Source organism: Dicentrarchus labrax, unplaced genomic scaffold, assembly GCF_905237075.1.
Source record: "Dicentrarchus labrax unplaced genomic scaffold, dlabrax2021, whole genome shotgun sequence".
Taxonomy (NCBI): domain Eukaryota; kingdom Metazoa; phylum Chordata; class Actinopteri; family Moronidae; genus Dicentrarchus; species Dicentrarchus labrax.
This window is the reverse complement of record NW_026136722.1, coordinates 3813687-3832106: the sequence shown is the minus strand read 5'-3', so window position 1 is coordinate 3832106 and position 18420 is coordinate 3813687. Positions and strand designations below refer to the sequence as shown.

Below are 18420 nucleotides of genomic sequence, written 5' to 3'. Positions count from 1 at the left end.
CATGACCATTGTCCAAAGCCTCAATTTTAAAAAAATATATATTGAGAATTTATATATATTTATATAAAAGTAATGACTTGCTGCACGGTGTTGCAAGCAGGAGCTATTTTCTAGAAGAAAGTTTCGTTTTTACTGGCTGCTTGAATGAGTAAAAATGAAACTTTCCTCTAATTACTGTAATTCCTCTAATTCTCTCCTATCAGCTTACATGAAATACCATAGTTTTTTTCCTGCAAGTTTCTCAACAGACTGAGGACTGTTTGTACGGTTCTGATCTGTAGAGCCTAGAATTTAAATACCATGTGCCTTATTGTTTTATTTAAACTAAAATCAAACCAAAACGACCACAAAAGCCAATGTACATTTGTTTTTATACATATGATACATAAGACATGAGTAGAGGGAGGTAATGACAATTTAAAAAATACAGCATGCTGTTTGGTATTTTAGCCTATATCTATGCCCTTAAAACATGAGACACGATACCATACTGAGGCCTTAAATTTAAGAAAAATATAGCTCTAGTTGGGTCTATACACTTTTTCTTTTTAGTTTCTAACCATTCAAACCATTTTTTTCTCCTGTACTTAAAGCTGCAGTAGGTAACTTTTATATATATAAAACTTTTTTCATATTTTCAGAAATGTTCCTCATCTTTACAGTAGTAAATGAGACATATAACCTGTGAAGAAATCAGGTTCCTCTGGCCCCTCCTAGTGCTCCTAAAGGTGTTTGCAAGAACCAGAGCCGGTCCACCATATACTCGTGCGTAGGGGTCCGCCTTCTCCTCATGTCAAAGCGGGTGTCAATGTTAACAACTTTGATGAGAGGATCAACGGTGAATTGTGGGAACATTAATTTGGTAAACTTGTGTTCTCTGCAAGTTTGATGTCAGTAAATAACAGTCATATTAAGTTTGCTGTCTGTCTGTCTTACTAACAGCTGACAGTGCAGCTCCCTGTCTCTGTCTGTCTGTCTGTCTGTCTGTCTGTCTGTCTTCCAGTGCTATTCTGTGACTTTGTGTCTGACAAAAGTGAGAATGAAATATAACTATTTATTACAACAAACACCAACAGACAGCAGTGTTTATTAACTGCAGCTCGGGAATGATTACCGCGTCATATGAGCGTGCACAAAATTAAACTCATGCTTTCCAGCAGCGGTAATGTCTCTGGGCACCAGTCCAGACAAAATATGGGCATGATGGAACTCCTCACATCCTGTTTTATAATGTTGTGAGGACTGGACTAATAGGGCAGCAGAACTAAAGTAAGGTTTTAGTTTTTATTTCTAGTTTTTACTAAATATAATATAAATATATATTTAGTAATAAAAAACTACTGTCAGGATATAGTGAAACATACGACAAAAAGTTACCTACTGCAGCTTTAAGTCATAAACACAAGAGAGAGAAAACAATTCAGATCAGACTTGAAGGATCACCAGATTGTTTTCTTTCTCACTTACCTCAGTGGGCTTCTGTATTTTAGATATATGTGTATCTATATATGATTGTACATTGTGTGCATATATATATATATATATATATATATATACAGTGCCATGTTTCTACAGTAGCCTAGACGTGACAAACCAAACACTTGCTCTAGATAAGGGCGTTTATAATATCTCATTAAATGTGTTTGCTGTGTTGGTGCTAACTTGACTTCATTTCAATGTGATCAAATTATCTCAGTTTCAGGTTGTTGGGGCCTGATGTGCCTTAAACATCAGGATGTTACAGAATCATAGTTTGTCATTCAGTATCACATTATACAAGACAACAGCTGAGGTCCTGAACAGGAGTTTAGATATTTGCGGTCACTGAGGTACATAAAAACTTTTATTTCAAATTTGTTTCACTCCTGATAATATTGCTCCAGTAGGATGTGAATAAGAAAGAAGGAGGAAGAGTCATTGGTGAAGTTAGAACATAAAATGACATATCAAACACATGAACAAACAGTGAAGAGACCGACAGACAGAGAGAGGAAGAGACAGAAAGAGAGAGACAATTTGGACAGGGAGAGGGAGGCAAGAAACTGAATTGCTTAATTGGAGTCACTGCTTCTATATTACAGACAAACCCGTGTTTTTGTAATCCAACCAAGTTTTAGTCCCACTGACTGCTCTGCCATCCTACCAACTGGTCAGATCTTAGAGAAATTTCCATATTGAGGTAAGCTGATTTTTTTTTTTTTTTACGTGTGAATAACGTAGAAAATAAATGTTGGCTTTATAATGATTTACTCTCATGTGTAGTATGTGTATCCATGCTCACAAAAGCCTGAACCTTTATAAGTCTTGTTGTTTTTGTAGATGTAAAAAGTTAAAACTATATACATATAACTAAAGATAAATGAGATAAATTAGTAGTCATCTGTCCCTCTGATTGCTTGTTGGCAGTTTCTGTAGGGACTTCTTGTCTTGATAATAGTTTTAGAATGGAATATAAATAAATCATGAACAATAATTCTAAACAATAACGTTCTGTCATATAAGAAAAGTGCATTTTGTCCTGAGATCTGCAGTATGAATGTTGCATAATGACATTTTGAACAGACACAGCACTGTGTTGTCCTGTATAGTCATATTAGCCTAATCCACAGACTTGACTGTGAATAGTTTTCAGAGAGACTATTTCTAATTTCTACTACTTATTCTTTTTTGAGCAGTCATCTCTGTGGCTTATCCCGAGTAATTGGGATTTTGTTTTAGGAAAGCTCAGACACTGATATCGCAAAATCTCAGCAGATAAAACTGAAATGATCTGCATGGATTGGGAAAATATGTTTATGTAATTTGGGTAAACTTTAAAGTAAGAGAATCACAAATAAGAGAAAGGGTAAACATTTTGGAATATGTTTTTGTGTTTTGTTCATTTTTCCTAGAATTATTAAAAATAATTTCCATGTCCATAAAATCTGATGATTTGAATTTGATCAAATATAAGCCAAATATCCTCTAGGGTTACATTGTTGCGTTGAAAAATATCTATTATGTAATATATGGTAGTAGGCCTAGTGGTACTGGTAGTACTGCTTGTGTTGAGTAATTGAGCTATTGGAATCACAAGATCAGTATCCTTGCAGAACCTGAATTCATCCTCTGACAGAATACAGACAGACAGCATTGTGTGGATGACTTGAACTGATGAGACATATCAGGAGAAATCTAATTTTCCAACAGTCATACAGCGGGGCAATGCATTCCCATGGCAACCAGCAACAAAAAATGTCAAGCTTTAGTTTTATGCGGAGGAGTGGTGAAAAGGGGGTAACTGCTTTCACGTGCGAGCAGATGAGTTTAGTTATCAGTCATTACCAGAGTCTGTATGGATATTGAGTACAGGGGGTATTGTCTCACATGGAAGTAAAATCTGGATGCATTCCATTGCATCCAGATTAAAACACAAAGAGACCTGTGTTAGACTCAGCAGTACCTTTACCATAAATTAGATAATTCATTTATTGGTTCCACTAATGTGAGAAAGGTTGGACATCATGTGAAGGGAATATACAGTAAAGGGCAATGAGCAGGGGCACATGTCGTGTGATATATTGCTCCTATATTGCAATAGTGCTGATATATTGCATTATGCCAGTTTTGTGTGTGTGTGTATATGCATGTCAGTCTGTGTCTGTCCTGAGATGTAGGTTGTGAGCCCACTAGCAGCTCTATGAGGCATTATGTAGGCACAGTAATGCATTGAGGTAAATCCTAAATCCACATGCTAACATGCCAACAACGACAATGCTAAAATGCTGATGTTTAACAGGTCATTTTCACCATTTTCATCACATTAGTTACTTAGTTTAGCATGTAAGCATGCTAACATTTGCTGACATGCACTGACATCGTGACAACACAAAGCACAGTTGAGGCTGATGGGAATAATAATTAGTTTTGCAGGTATTTGAGTTGTTACAATTTATCCTGTGAGGATCATGAATGTCTTTAATGGCAATATCCTATATTTGTTTAATCATTTTGCACACACACACACACACACACACACACACACACACACACACACACACACACACAAATTGTCAACCTCATGCTGGCACCAGAGAAAATGTCAGGAGATCACTAAAGTCATTACTACTCATACTTCAGTCCCCCTACGTTAGTAGACCAGCTGATAGACCGACATTGCCATCCCAAGGGCCACAGTAGCAGTATAGATTTAGAGCTTTAAGCTGTTTTCAACACACACTCTCATGTACATTATGTGTTCTCTGTAGAGTCATAGCTCCATAAATGTAGGCAAAGCTGAATGTATTGGTTTTGGAACAAAGCATAAATTAAAACCTAACGGTTTTTCTGTTGAATATAATGTAACAAAGATACAGGAAATGTGTCCTATTATTTATCTTTGATATGAACTGGAACAGTGTCCAGTGAGTCCCTCTGTGTCGCTGGAAAAGAATAATGGGAAATTAAATCTGCTCATTCTCTTTTTTATGACTGGTGCCTGAACTTGTGAAGCTTTCATAGTTTTCATGATTGTATAATTATGATGTTTTAATTAGGCGTATTAGTGTAAAAATAGGACATTACTAGCATTAACATGTCACTCCCTTTTCCTGCCGGCCTCCTAGCCTAGACTTCAGGACTGCAATGGAAATAAGTCATGAAACTTAATTATTATATTTTTATTATATATTTATAATTTATTAGATATTGTGATATCTTGATGAAATATAGAAGGCCTACTGTATGCACATCTGTGTATTGTATTTTACTTTATAGAAACTAATCAATCAGCGTTCAAAAGCATACACTCTATACAGCACATTCTGATGATTTGGAGTTTGCTGTACTGACTTTGATTGATACATAATATTGGTAGAACACGTTTGCTAAATACTTAACATGCACTAGCATGGTTTTCTTTTTCTATGTTCCTTATTTGCGTCTAACACTGTTGTGTCTACACTGCACCGTCAAACCCATCAAACAACCACAAAAACTGAAGGAGCTGGCCTCACCACTGATTCTTTTTCTTTTTTCTCCTCTATAATAAATATCAACAGGATGGCCCTTCTCAGCTACCCTGTTCCAGAGTTGGATGTTACCTTGCAAGAAGTGAGCCGTGTCCTGCAGCTCACTTTAAGCCCTGACCTTTATCCTGAGTTCAAAAGTACGCTGGAACAGCAGAGGGAGCTCCTTCAAGAGGCCCAGCAAAAATTTGCAACCATTGCTGCAGGCCAAGAGAACTGGGTGACAGAGCAGTTCAAGAGAGGTCTGCTGTCTTGTGTTGACCCTCTGCCCACCTCCACAGCCCTCCCTGTTGTTCATCTTCCTTCCCAATCAAAACGATGTACCCAGTTGGGGAGGGCAGCCGCTCTACTCTGGGCAGCAGCAAAGCTTCACAGTGAGCCCTTGTTACTGGAGGGCAATGTGGCAATGGAGCGCACACAGCAGTCTGAGGTATTCGCTGCCAGCCGGATTCCTGGCAGGCATCAAGATGAGATTAAGGTGAGACTACTGGAAGAGCACAACTTCAGTGAAAATGTTAAATGTTATACTGTTGGGTGTGGTTACAGGTGAAACAGGCTTGAAACTTGCAACCAGAGATGGCAGTTAAAACTGTTTTTAGCTTGATGTTAAACGACTCATTAAATATTCTAAGCAATTTCTAAATCTATAGCTTTGTCATTTTTATTTCCAGGTCTACCCAGATAGCCTCCATGCCATCATCACCTGTGTTGGAGGAGTGTTCCCTGTTGACATACTGTGGCGTCCCAGCACTGGTGGGCCAGTTTCTGCTCGATCATTCAATGACATCTATAAACAGCTGGCTCAGGTGATGGATCAACCCCGAGCAGGAAAACAGAATGATCCCTCTGCCATTTGCAGCCTCTCAGCTCTGGAGCGCAAAACCTGGGCTGCCACCAGGGAAGAGATCATGGGGCAAGGAGGGGACACAGCGGCATCACTGGGGCTGATGGAGAGTGCTGTGCTGACGCTGTGTCTGGAGGAGTGCAATGCACCCTCTGAACTGGCTGATATTCTCAATGCAGTGAGATTGGGAGGAGGAGGAGACAGTCCATGTCTGAGATACTATGACAAGGTATTGGATAGAATCTGCATAAAGATTTTAAACAAAGCTGTGATCAGATTTCACACCTCTTTAATGCTCATACTGTTAAACATGGTTCACTTTTCAATTAAAGCTACTTTTTGTTCTATTTGTTCCATCAGGCAAAACACACACATTATTACACAATTCATACAAGGGTTCAATTACTATATTATATGACAAAATAATTCAGTTACAATAATTGCAAAATTTTTTTGATTAGTGCTAGCAATCAGATCTTGAATTACAATTTCTGCATTGGTTCATCAAAAGAGAATGAGGGTCAGCATCATCTGCCACTTAGGGCATCCAGTCTCAAAAGAGAACAGTAACAAACTAAGCTCATAAAATTTCCTATTAGACGTGGTCAAATGTCACAGTGCTCACTGATTTCCAATGGACAACATCTTTGTTTTTCTATTTTTTAACAGGTGGTGAACCTGGTGGTGTTCAAGGATAGCACAGCTGGGATGGTGTTTGAACACAGTGCTGTGGACGGAATGGTGGCTGGACTTGTGACTGAGCTTTTGTACAATCTGTCAGAAACTGCTGAGCTAAACCTAGTCCATACTGACGCAGAAAATGTGAATGGGTCTGTCAAAGTAAACAATGTTAATTCTGTTTGTCCAACTTCCCTAACATTCTCCTTGCAAGGCATCAATACCCCCAAACCCAGCCCTGACTTAAAAACAACACACCCAGTTCTCACTTTTGATGTGCCCTCCTATCCTGATGTTTTTTCTACTCTTAGAGGGCAGAGAGGCCTGTACGATGCTTGGATCAATTTCTCTTTGCAGCTTTCCCTAAAGCAGACTCTTGGGGAATCTGCTGCCAACCACATACTTGTTACACCTACCCATATGCGCCACTACAAACATGGCCGTTGTGATCCTACGTACTCACTCACCATGCTTTCTCGCAAGTTGGTAGGTACCTTGGCATCATGTATTGGCCCAGATAACACAATCCAGTACACAACTGACCTCCTACACTTGTTCCATGTTGCATTTCTGGAACATAAAAGCCTCATCAGAAACACCAAAAATGGTCACGGAGTCGGTCCCCACCTAGCTGCCCTCCGTCGCTCATTGCTATCTGACAACCCACTGAAGAAGTACCTGGACCCGTTTGGGTGTCCATCTGTATACCTCACAGGTACAGATCTGATGGAGGGTGTGGAGTGTGGAGTAGGGAATGTTTATGCCCAAGATCAGCTTGCTGTAACCTACCTTGGGAAGAGAGACAAGGTTCGCATTGTGCTTAATGGGAAAGGGAGCTTTGCTCTTGTTCTGGAGAAGCTTCAAGAAAGCCTGAAGAAAAACCTGAAGCTAGTGATGCTTCTAGCTGTTAGATATGCTATTGCATACCAAATGGGAGCCCTGGAGTGTATACTCCAACAGGGTCAAACAGAGAAAATGAATGGAGAGACATATCACTGTCCAGAGAGCCTAAACAATGGCAAAACCATTGTTGGCTCCACTTCTGGCATGAGCCCAGACTATAATCTGGTGATCCATGGTGGCGCAGGAGAGGTGATGATGCTGAACACCGAAGTGATCGGAGTTATTGAGTTTTCTCTACAGACAGCCTTAACCCTTGGAACTCAAGTGCTTCAACAAGGGGGCAGGAGTCTGGATGCAGTTCAGAGGTCAGTGGAAGCTCTGGAGGACTGCTTCCTATTCAATGCAGGTAAAGGCTCAGTATTCAACAAAGATGGCAAAAATGAAATGGAAGCAACCATCGCAGATGGCAATGCAAAAGGGTCAGGATCTGTTGCTTGTGTGCAGAGTGTGAAGAACCCAATAAAAGCAGCCAGGTGTGTCCTTGAGAAAAGCTCACATTCACTAATTGTGGGAGATGGGGCTGAGGAGTTTCTGCAGGGGTTGGAGGAGAAAGAGACGCCTGTTGGGCCTGAGTATTTCTACACTGATATACGTCACAAAGAGTTAACTGCAAAGCTTAGTGGTGGAAATACCTCAAAAAACAATCACCCTCAGACAGTTGGAGCTGTGGCCTTGGATCGTTGGCATGGGTTGGCTGCTGCATCCTCCACCGGTGGGTTAGTAGGAAAGCTGAAAGGGCGAGTTGGGGATACAGCAGTAGTAGGGGCAGGAATATATGCTGATGACCAGGTAGCTATTACCTGCTCTGGAGATGGAGATGTATTTCTGAGACACACAGTTGCACAGAAAATAGCTAGTCTCTACCATCACAAAGGCTATAGCCTTAGGCAGGCATGTAGAGAAGTGATGGCTGAAAATCTGAATGGGATCTGTGCAGGAATCATTGCAGTGGACGCTAAAGGTGATGCTATCATTGAAACAAATGCTAGTGTGATGTTTGTGGCCTCAATGGTAAATGGCATTTCACGAGTTGAAGTCCTGAGGCCCCTGAAGAGCTTCTCTGATGTGATCTGGGAAACAGATGAGCTGGTTGCCTACCTTGATCCCAAACCCTGGATCCCTGGGTCAACCATTCTGACTAGAAAAACTCTTAGTGGGGCAAGTAGCATCTTTCAGTTGGCTACACCTGATTTTGTGGCTATGCTACAAGGAGCAAGAGCTGCGTCAAGCTTGCTATGTGAGCGTCTGGGAGTGCAGCGCTGTGCCTTGGTTTTTAACCCAACCCCTGATCAGCCAGCAAAAATCAGACTGCTCCCGCTTCATGGCCTAGAGCCAAAGTGGCAGCCCCATCTTGCCAATGAAGAAGAATTCCACACTCATGATCCTGGCTACTGCACCTCAAAAAGTGGCCCACGCTGGGATGATGAGGCACTGACCCAGGTTCAAGCCAAGATTAGAAATGGACTGCCAACACCAAATGCACCCTCTTGCTTTGACTTTTTCGGAGATGCTTCAAATGATAACCTGTTCAGTCGCATTGTGCGTGGAGAGCAGCAACAATGGAGAGTATGGGAAGACAGTGAGCACGTTGCCTTCCTGACACCATACCCCAACACTCCTGGACTAACTGTTGTGGTGCCACGCAAACCACTGTCCAGTGACATCTTCAAACTAGAGGAAGCTGACTATAAAGCACTGATCTTAGCCACTCAAAAAGTGGCCAGACTACTAGAAAAGGGCATGAGAGCTCGAGGTGTTGCACTGATCTTTGAGGGCTTTGAGATTGACTATGCTCATGCCAAGTTGATCCCTGTGTTACCTTCACCAGTTGGTACTAATCACGCTGAGCTGCAACCAGAATGCTTCCAAAGCTATCCTGGATATGTGTCATCACTGGATGGCCCAGCTGCTGACCCTGAGGCCCTCAAAAGGATCCATACAAAAATTACCCAGTGCAGGCCTCCTCGTTCATGGGAAGACCCACAGTCTCACTCCACACTTGCCATCAAGAGCCAGTGGTATCGCAACCTGTTCCGGATTCAAAACACTCTTTTCCACAGTACAGTGGAATATTTCCACACTTCCTGCCAGTACTCCTACGCTCTGACCCCTCTCACCACAGACACCATCTCCTCACCGATGGGCTTAGGATCTGACTCAGAACCAGTTTCTGTTAATCTGCTGGGCCAAGACATCTACCTGGCTGATTCAATGCAATTTGTACTTGAATACTTCCTTCGCTTCCAAGAGAATCTGCCAGGGACGTACTACATCTCTCCCAGCTTTAGAGGGGAAGATCCTGATGCCACACACTTGAACCAGTTCTACCATGTGGAGTGTGAACTGTTGGGTGACATGGACAAAGCCATGTCCATAGCAGAGGGATACTTGGCACATCTTACCAAGTCCATGTTGAAGAAACACTCTGATCTGATCCTCAACACTGCAGGGACCCTTACACATGTCACAGCCATGCTGAGTAAGCTGGATGGGAAGACCCCACTACCAAGAGTCCCTCTAGACAAGGCCATTCCCATGATGCCCTCTGCTGACTGCTTAGAGTGGGTTCAAGATGGCCAGCCCAAGTTTGGCAGAAAGCTAACACGCAAGGGAGAGCGGGTCTTGATAGAGAAATATGGTGGTGCTGTCTGGCTGACTGAGATGGATCATCTAGGAGTTCCCTTCTACCAGGCATATGTGGAGGGCACTGGGCGGTGCAAAGCCAAAGCTGCTGACCTTCTTCTGGGCCTGGGTGAGACTGTGGGCCTTGGTGAACGTCATTCCACCCCAGAGATGGTACAGGAGGCCCTGAGGCACCATGCAGTGCCAGAGCAGTCCTACAAATGGTACATTAACATGCGGCAAGTGAAACCACTCCTTACCAGTGGATGGGGCATGGGTACGGAGCGCTACTTGTGTTGGCTGCTTCAGCACCATGACATCAGAGATATACATATCATTCCTAGGATGAAAGGAATGAAGTACATGCCCTGATCATAAGTTCTCCACAGGTTTTCAAACGATTAGAAGAGGAATTTTACAAAATGGAATTAAACCATAAAAATGCCTCAATAATCCAGACTTTGGGACTTTGATCCTCACCAATGATCTTTCTTTCTTTTTCCATGGCTACAAAAAAACTCCCACAGCCCTCAATTCTACCTGACCCTTGTGTCCTTAAAATTAAAATGTTTCTGTAAATTGAGTGTTTTAACATTGCAACACAAAGCAGAGGCATCATCGTAGAAAAGACACAATTAAATAATTTTAGAATAAGTTAAAAATTATGCTACAGCAAGTAAATCATTAATTGTTCTTTAAATGTTAACACTAAGACTTTGTTTTCTTTCTCATAAGTAAAGCTACAGTACAATTTCCCTGTAAACTGAGAATACATGAATAGTGTATGTAGAACTTGAACTGTTTCAGTATGCTTGATTCTTGGTGTAAGACTTATTAACAGTGTTGACAAAATAATTAGTTAAGGGTATAAATTGTATGAATAAGTTGTGCAGACTATGTTAGAGCAACATAAAGAACACATATGTTCTTGTTGTATCATCATTTATGCAAACAAATGTTTTAGTGTTCCTCAATATAATGTTTTTTTTCATGTTTTTTTCACGTTTTGTCATATTGTCTTTGTACGTAAAAGATTTTTGTGAAAGTCATACGGATCATGTATCATTGCTCTTTTCAATGAAGTAATGCCTTTTAAAATAGATATCAGGCACTATCTGGATGTTTTACTTACAGTGTCAATGGGAACTTTTCCCAGGAGTCTCTGAACAAGGTGGTATCAGCATTAGTGTGACCTGGGCCCCCTGCAGGGACAAATATCACAAAGCTATAATGTGTGTTTAAATATAGTGTTTTAATTTTAGTTAATGATTGCACAGTATGAGATTGGTAAAGCTATTAATCATGCTACCTTTCTACTAGATTTCAAAGACCACAAACTCATTTTACAGTGCATATCAATTATATAACACCCCTTGAAAATCGCAGTGATACTGCTGTGTGGTCAGAGTTGAAACAGGATTTAAATTTTCAAGGAAAGAGGGCAATAAAACATTGCTTTTTAGGCTGATGTTAATTCAGCTACAAGGAACTTTAATTTTGTGTTGATTCTCACGGCCCCCGTGGGTCTGTGATTAATCAATGTCAGTCTACTGGTTAGGGTTCAACACCTCATTAGTTTGTCTCTCTGCTAAGTAATGACCTGAAAGTTGCTGAACTGCAAAGTACTATTAACTCTCACATTACAGGGTGTCAGTTGGTTTAATATTTAGATCATACATTTTTCACATAATTATAATGTTCAGGGCCACATTTTTCCAGTGATTAAGAATAACACACACAGATTTGTTCACACAAATGGAAATCCATGAACAAACACACTAAAAAACACAGAAATAACAATACACAACTGGTTCAATGTTTTAATAAATGCAATGTATCTATGAAGGGTTAGAAATATTAATAAACATTTAATAAAACTATTGATATTTAACCAAAAATGATGACTGATCTACAGAAAATGGTTTAGCAGCATCTTTCACCTTTAACCTCATGAAGAATTTCAGCTCTGAAGACATCCACCTCCCCAAACACATCACCGCTTTCCAAGGTGACCTTGCAAGGGCCTCTATTATACTTTTTTTGAATAAACTTTTGCATAAAGTTGGGCTCGATCTGTTCTATCAAGTATATCAAGACAATGTGTATACACAGTACGTGCACAGATTTGAGGTTCTTTGGCTGATTTGCATGTGGCCATTTGACATGAAATGAATGCCAAAGGGGCTGACACCAAGTTGATTTCCTATGATGGCTATCCACTCAAATGCAGTATGCTGTCAGGAAGTATTTAATCAGGTGTATCCCACAATTCCAGGGTAAGTAACGTTTGATGGTGTGCACAATTATACCACACACCTTTTGCTCATCAAACCATTTGGCGGTGGTGGAGTTCAAGCAGAAACTACCTAATGTGACAGTAACACATATAAAAAATGGTTTTAAAAACATACAGATTATAATCTGTTGTGAAGATATTTTCCAGTAGGAGTAGGATGTGAATAATAACTAATAATTTCTTATCTTTGGCTAACTCTATTTGAAATATCAAACAAGAAATCACTTGCACATATTATTCTTACCATGCAAGATTGCATACAGATTACCTCTAACATCATAAAAGTAAATAAAAATAGATAGATAAAGACACACACACACACACACACACACACACACACACAACACAATGGACAATGATTATAAAAAAAAGTATAAAAATGTTATTATAAAATTAATGAGCGTTTTCAAATGTAATGTAACAGAATGATTATAACCCGGATGTAGTGTGTGCGTAGTAGACTATTAGTTTCCGGTTGTCACTGTCGTATCTGACCCCCGGCTGGAGCAGAGCCCTGTCTCTGTCTGAAGACAAATTCTTTGGTCTAATTTCTGAAACGTAAGTAGGCTTTTGTTTCTCTTCTGTGTGCACTAGTGTTTTGTGTTTCCACTATGTCCTCCGCACCGTTTTTTTACGAGCCTGTCTGGTTTTTAAAGCCGGTTAAAGGTAAGGTCAGCGCTTTCTTAGCTTAACAGCGTGGAAGGCTAACAAGCTAGTCAAGAGATGTTTGACTTTCCGTTGAGCCAGCCATTTTCTAAAGACAAATGAGCCTCGCTCTGCTACACTGCCAGTATTTTACTACTCGCTAGAGGCAATGTGTCACATAGCTGTCGATGGAAATCAGAAATAGCCTAAGTGGTCACATTTGCATAGTTGCTAACGGCAGCTAGCGGTACCGTTACAGTCCCTACGAGCTGACACTGCAGCTGAGAGCCAGTAGTGTCTCTGAGTGTGAATCATTGGTGTTACACAACAACCAAAATATAAACTGGGAAAGAAAAAGGATTCACAAAGCAAGCGTGTTTTTTTATTTTTATTTTTTGTTTAAATGTAACTTTTATATTCAAAGCGGTCGACAGAGCGATATATGGATGAGCTGGTGGATGACGTTAGCGTTTTGCATCCTGAAACTTCTGTTTATTATTCAGAGCAGAGTAATCAATCTAAGAGGGGAAGTCTGTTGCATGGTTTCTAAATGTAATTCATAAACAGTTTTACAGGAGCAAACTCTTGTTTTCTCTCTCCACTCACACTCTCCACTCCAGGGACCCATACCTCACCCATAGACTGTGTCTGTACTTTTACTCATTCTGCCTAGGAATGCACAATATGGATTTTCTTTCCCCCCCAGTCATTCAATAACTGATAATTAACCTGCTTCACGTGGCTGACACAGATAAAATAACTGATAAATTCACATTTTTGTGTTCATAACCTGTAGTATTTACACACCTGATGGTAAGAAAGATGCAGATGTGTTGAGCAAAGATGAATCATTTAATATCTGACTGAACCAAATTTAACTGGCATCACTATTGTTAACAACATTTCTGACTCTTCAAATCTCCTTTCTTGTAAAGTACATCAAAATACTAAACAAACATACATTGGCGTTCATTGAGCAGACAGCCTATCAATTATTTTACACAAGAATATAAATCATTATTATTATTATTATTATTTTTATTATTATGGACCCATTATCAGCTGGTAATTTATCTGCCCTGTCCCTCCCTAACTATTGCCCTCGTACCAGTTACATCCACTAATGACCATGCATCCAGCATGATGTCAAGATACATTTTTGGCCCATATGACCATTGTAATATTTTAAATATTGTTTCTTTGTCACCATATTGGCTCATTTCCCACCACATTTTCTCATCCCTTCATCCCTTTCCTTTTCCCAGGCGCCAGGGTGTCCCCCCTCTCCATGTGTTGTCCCTAATGGGCGGCTGGTCTCGCAGTGCCGTGCTGGAGCTGTACCGGGCGCTGCTCCGAGCAGGGCGTCAACTTCAGTACACTGACCGTAACTACTATCAGCGTGCCGTGGCTCGCGAGTTTCGCCGCTGCCAAGCGCTGACGATACCCGAGGATAAGGAGGACGCGCTGAAGAGGGGCCAGTTCTTCCTCAGCAGCCGATTGGGTGGGCTTATGTAGGGGGAAGGGTTCACAGGCCTTCTGGAGGTGGGTTAAAGGTCGTCTGGAGGTGTATCCCCCAGGTGGGTTTACAAATAAGAAAAGACTGAGTGCGTCAGCAGTAAAAACTTTTAGATCTGAGACTATCTTTGTGGGGTATGTGGACAGTTTAGTTTAGTAGGATAGGGCAAAGATCACACCTCACAAGTAAGGTTGGGTGTAATTGATTTACCCTCTGTAGGTACATTACTTAATTAGTGCTGAGAGAGGTGTCTCAGTTGTGTCTGTAATATTGTTATACTTGAGAATCTGGTGAGCTAAGCAACAGAGCAAAGAAAGTACCTTTTTCTGTCCCTATCCTCTTCCTGCCAGTATCCTTCTGTCTTACTGGCTTTCTTCATCTCCTCTGTTTTCTTTGGCAGGATGGCGGGGATGAATGGAGACCGTAAAGGGAAGAAAGATGACAATGGGATTGGTACAGCCATTGACTTCATGCTTTCCAATGCCAAGCTTGTGTTGGGAGTGGGAGGAGCAGCCATGCTTGGCATTGCAACACTAGCTGTCAAAAGAGTAAGTGAGATGGGAATTATCTCCCAGCTTCCACTCCTTTTGTACAATAAAGAAGAAAAAAAATAAATAAAAAAAGCTCTTAAGCATCGATACCAATGTGAACAATTCTTTGTTGTGTAGATGTATGACCGTGCCATAAGTGCTCCCACCAGCCCCACAAAGATGGAGCAGACAGGAAAGAGGAGCTGGGAGGAGCCCGCCTGGATGGGTTCATCACCACGGGTACTGAACCATGACATGAAGTCCACCGTTAGCAGGTCACTGCAGTCTCTGCCCACTTCCTCACATACTTATGAACCAGGTGAGAAAAACAAAGTGCCCTTTTGACAGTTTAGTTACACTTGTCATACATCATCGTACCAGATGTCTTTTTCATATCATATTACGCAATATTGTGCAGCTGAGTTTAAGCCAGCTGTCATTTTATCTGTTGACAGACAGCCTATTTGGAGGAATCTTGCTCTTCCTTTACAGTGGGTGTTTGCTGTCTGTAGTGCTGTAGTTAGTCAGCCAGCTGTTTTTACATTAGTTTATGTTAAACTATTATTTATTAGATTTTATTTTTTTATATAAGATTTAGTTGAACCATAATCTTATAAATTCTCAGATGCAGTAGAAGTCTATTAATTTAGTATTTAGTAGATTAAGGTTTTTTAATTTTCAGATCTTAATATTTAGAAAACACCCATACCTCTTCCATCTTTCCCAACTTTACTGCCTCCCCATCAAAACTATCTGAAATGGTGGAAGAAGTATGCATGTATGCAGCGGTATTTAACACAAATGCATATTTTCACTTTCAATTGCTTCTAATCTCCTCAGACTGTCTGCGCAGAGCTATGGGTCGAGCTGCTGTGGGAGGCAGTGGTGCCACTGAGTCAGACATGATGCGGGCCCGAATGCGTCTGTCCCTGCAGGAACATCTGTGGGAGTTCTACCAGTACAATGTGAACATCCCTGCCGAGGAGCAGGCTGTGGCTAGGAGGGCAGCGCTGGACATCTGTGCTGAGCTCAGAGTGTTCCTTCACGCCAAACTGCCTGACATGCCGCTCAGAGAGATGTACCTGAGTGGCAGTCTCTATGATGACCTGCAGGCAAGAACATTTGGTCTTACTTTTAGACAAGGGAGTTTTGATTTTACTTGATACATACATCAACATATTGATTAGATTTTTTGACTCTTAAGTTGCCAGCTAGGGCCAAATATTAGATTTTTCCTCTCTTGTTTTTCATCAGTTAATTTTATGTTTAGGTTATTTTATGAATACTCTCTGTATAAGTTTACAGCCTGCCTTGCTGTTATCCTATGTTGCCCTTTGTACAGTGATGCAAGGTGGAAGGGTATATCAAATGTAGATAACACAGTTGTTGAATTTGCCAGCTCTATTTCATCAGTTTTACCCCCTTCTTCCTCCTCCTAGGTGGTGACAGCTGACCACGCCCAGCTCATGGTGCCTCTAATCCTGGAGAAGAACCTGTGGTCGTCCGTCCCCGGGGAGGACACCATCATGAACGTCCCAGGTTTCTGGCTTGTCCGCAGGGAGAATTTGGAATATTTCCCGCGGAACAGCAGCTACTGGGACCGCTGCATGGTCGGAGGTTACCTCTCCCCTAAATCAGTCCTCGAGGTCTTTGACAAGCTTGTGGCTGGCTCCATCAACTGGCCAGCTATAGGGAGTGTCCTCGACTACATCATCCGTCCTGTGGTTCCTTCAGAGACACTGACCCTTGAGGTGCAGTACGAGACGGACCGGAAGCTGTATGTGGACTTCCTGCCATTACTTGTGATGGAGGATGGAACCTCACTGATCGCCAAACCTCATCGACTTGCCGCAGAGCGCCATGAAAACCTGTGGCGGCAGAGCTTCCGCGTGGCTGAGACGGCGCGACTCAGGGCCCTGGACCAGGAGGACGGAGGCTGCCGATGTGCTTGCCTGAAGTTGGCGAAGGCCGTGTGCAAGCTCAACCCTGCCCTTAACCGGCTCAATGCCAGCCAGCTCACCAACGCCATCTTGTTGCTGTGCGAAAAAGAAGGTGACTGGACCCAGGAAGCGCTGGCCGACCGCTTCCTTCAACTGCTACGAGCGCTAGTGGGACACCTAGAGGCCGGGAGGCTGCCATGTGCCCTTAGCCCTAAAGTTAACTTATTCTGTGAGCTGACTGATCAAGAAGTGGACGAGCTGGGGTATACTCTCTACTGCGCCCTCTCAGATCCTGAAGGGCTGCTGAGAACTGCTGTGGCAGAGCCCCTCCATCCCTGACGACCTCATATATCACTTCTCAGCAACACAGCGTTGAAGTGTCCACCACTGTTTTGTGGGCAACGGTGACCTCGAGCCTACAAAAGGTTCTTGGGGGGGAAAATAGAAGTGCATGGAATCATCCTCTCTCCTGAAACACATGGTCTACTCATTCTTAAACGCCACTTTACAAATCAGTGAGAACATGTGATACACACAGTAGCAGTTACTGAGCTCTGAGATCTGTTTGAGTCTTGACATGAAAGCTGCATATGTGTTGTGATCATGCAGATACTATTTTAATCTCAGATGTAAGTGAAGGTCCATTGGATTTCATGGCTCTCACTACAGCCATTGTATTAATGAAGTTAATATCAAAATGAAAGGGGAACACATGTAATCTAAGACACAGTATGTACCTCTGATTATATTGGAGCTCTTTTTAACTGATCTGGAAGTTTTAGGAGGACAGACACATCCCATGCAGTTAAATGTCGTTTACTGTTTTGAGATAGGCCCGTGCCACTGTGTTAAGGGATAGAATGTAATGTTGATTGTGTGTATGCCAACCCAAAAGCTAATAAATCGTTGATCAGCCTGAAGGACTCAACATTCTTGAGTGAAAGAGACAAGCTAGCTGTCATTTCATGCTCCTTTTTTTTTTTTTTTTTTTTTTGGTTATCACATGTGAAATCCTGCTTGTGTTCAGTTTAAAATCAAGGTTTTTATTAGAAAGCTTCATTAATACAGTGGCTGCGTTCAAGATGTGTGCTTTACATGTTTCTAGGGATCTGTGGAAACAAACATTAGGCTGTGATTGGAATGTCTGCGGCTTGCATGTGTTCTAGAAATCTAGAAATCTAGAAATCCAACAGGTGAATATACACTTGAGTTGTACGTTGATGTCTGTTTCTAATATTTCTAGTTCACACTACTCAACTATGAATCTGATATAAAGTTGAATATACTACCATTTATGGAAATGTGAGGTTCCTGATTTGTTGGTGATCATGAAATGTGAACAATACAGCACCACCATTTTATCATCCACTCATTTTGGCGTGACCGGATAATATGTCCGTATGACTGTCTAATACAGAGCTGATCTTTGTTTGTCATGAA

General features: G+C 41.5%; 3 protein-coding genes across 3 annotated transcripts; all 3 read left to right on the top strand.

Annotated features, from left to right (window-relative positions):
* Nucleotides 1-2129: 2129 nt before the first annotated feature.
* Nucleotides 2130-11048, top strand: LOC127356886 (uncharacterized). Its single transcript, XM_051388948.1, has 4 exons — nucleotides 2130-2179; nucleotides 5040-5484; nucleotides 5678-6079; nucleotides 6520-11048. Exons 2-4 carry the CDS (start codon nucleotides 5041-5043, stop codon nucleotides 10423-10425), a joined length of 4752 nt encoding a protein of 1583 aa, XP_051244908.1. The 5' UTR covers nucleotides 2130-2179; nucleotide 5040; the 3' UTR covers nucleotides 10426-11048.
* Nucleotides 11049-12825: 1777 nt separating this feature from the next.
* Nucleotides 12826-14509, top strand: LOC127357080 (MIEF1 upstream open reading frame protein-like). Its single transcript, XM_051389246.1, has 2 exons — nucleotides 12826-12907; nucleotides 14260-14509. Exon 2 carries the CDS (start codon nucleotides 14297-14299, stop codon nucleotides 14507-14509), a length of 213 nt encoding a protein of 70 aa, XP_051245206.1. The 5' UTR covers nucleotides 12826-12907; nucleotides 14260-14296.
* Nucleotides 14510-14911: 402 nt separating this feature from the next.
* Nucleotides 14912-17900, top strand: mief1 (mitochondrial elongation factor 1). Its single transcript, XM_051389240.1, has 4 exons — nucleotides 14912-15058; nucleotides 15179-15359; nucleotides 15881-16152; nucleotides 16480-17900. The coding sequence occupies exons 1-4, from the start codon at nucleotides 14912-14914 to the stop codon at nucleotides 17317-17319; spliced, it is 1440 nt and encodes a 479-aa protein (XP_051245200.1). The 3' UTR covers nucleotides 17320-17900.
* Nucleotides 17901-18420: the final 520 nt, after the last annotated feature.

Bases quoted from the DNA above. Each gene is read 5' to 3' on its own strand.
- LOC127356886 (XM_051388948.1), top strand. From the start codon at position 5,041: ATGGCCCTTCTCAGCTACCCTGTTCCAGAGTTGGATGTTACCTTGCAA. The intron at 5,485-5,677 runs GTGAGACTACTG...TTTTATTTCCAG, and splicing joins GGCATCAAGATGAGATTAAG to GTCTACCCAGATAGCCTCCA. The intron at 6,080-6,519 runs GTATTGGATAGA...ATTTTTTAACAG, and splicing joins GTCTGAGATACTATGACAAG to GTGGTGAACCTGGTGGTGTT.
- LOC127357080 (XM_051389246.1), top strand. From the start codon at position 14,297: ATGGGCGGCTGGTCTCGCAGTGCCGTGCTGGAGCTGTACCGGGCGCTG.
- mief1 (XM_051389240.1), top strand. From the start codon at position 14,912: ATGGCGGGGATGAATGGAGACCGTAAAGGGAAGAAAGATGACAATGGG. The intron at 15,059-15,178 runs GTAAGTGAGATG...TTTGTTGTGTAG, and splicing joins CAACACTAGCTGTCAAAAGA to ATGTATGACCGTGCCATAAG. The intron at 16,153-16,479 runs GCAAGAACATTT...TCCTCCTCCTAG, and splicing joins GTCTCTATGATGACCTGCAG to GTGGTGACAGCTGACCACGC.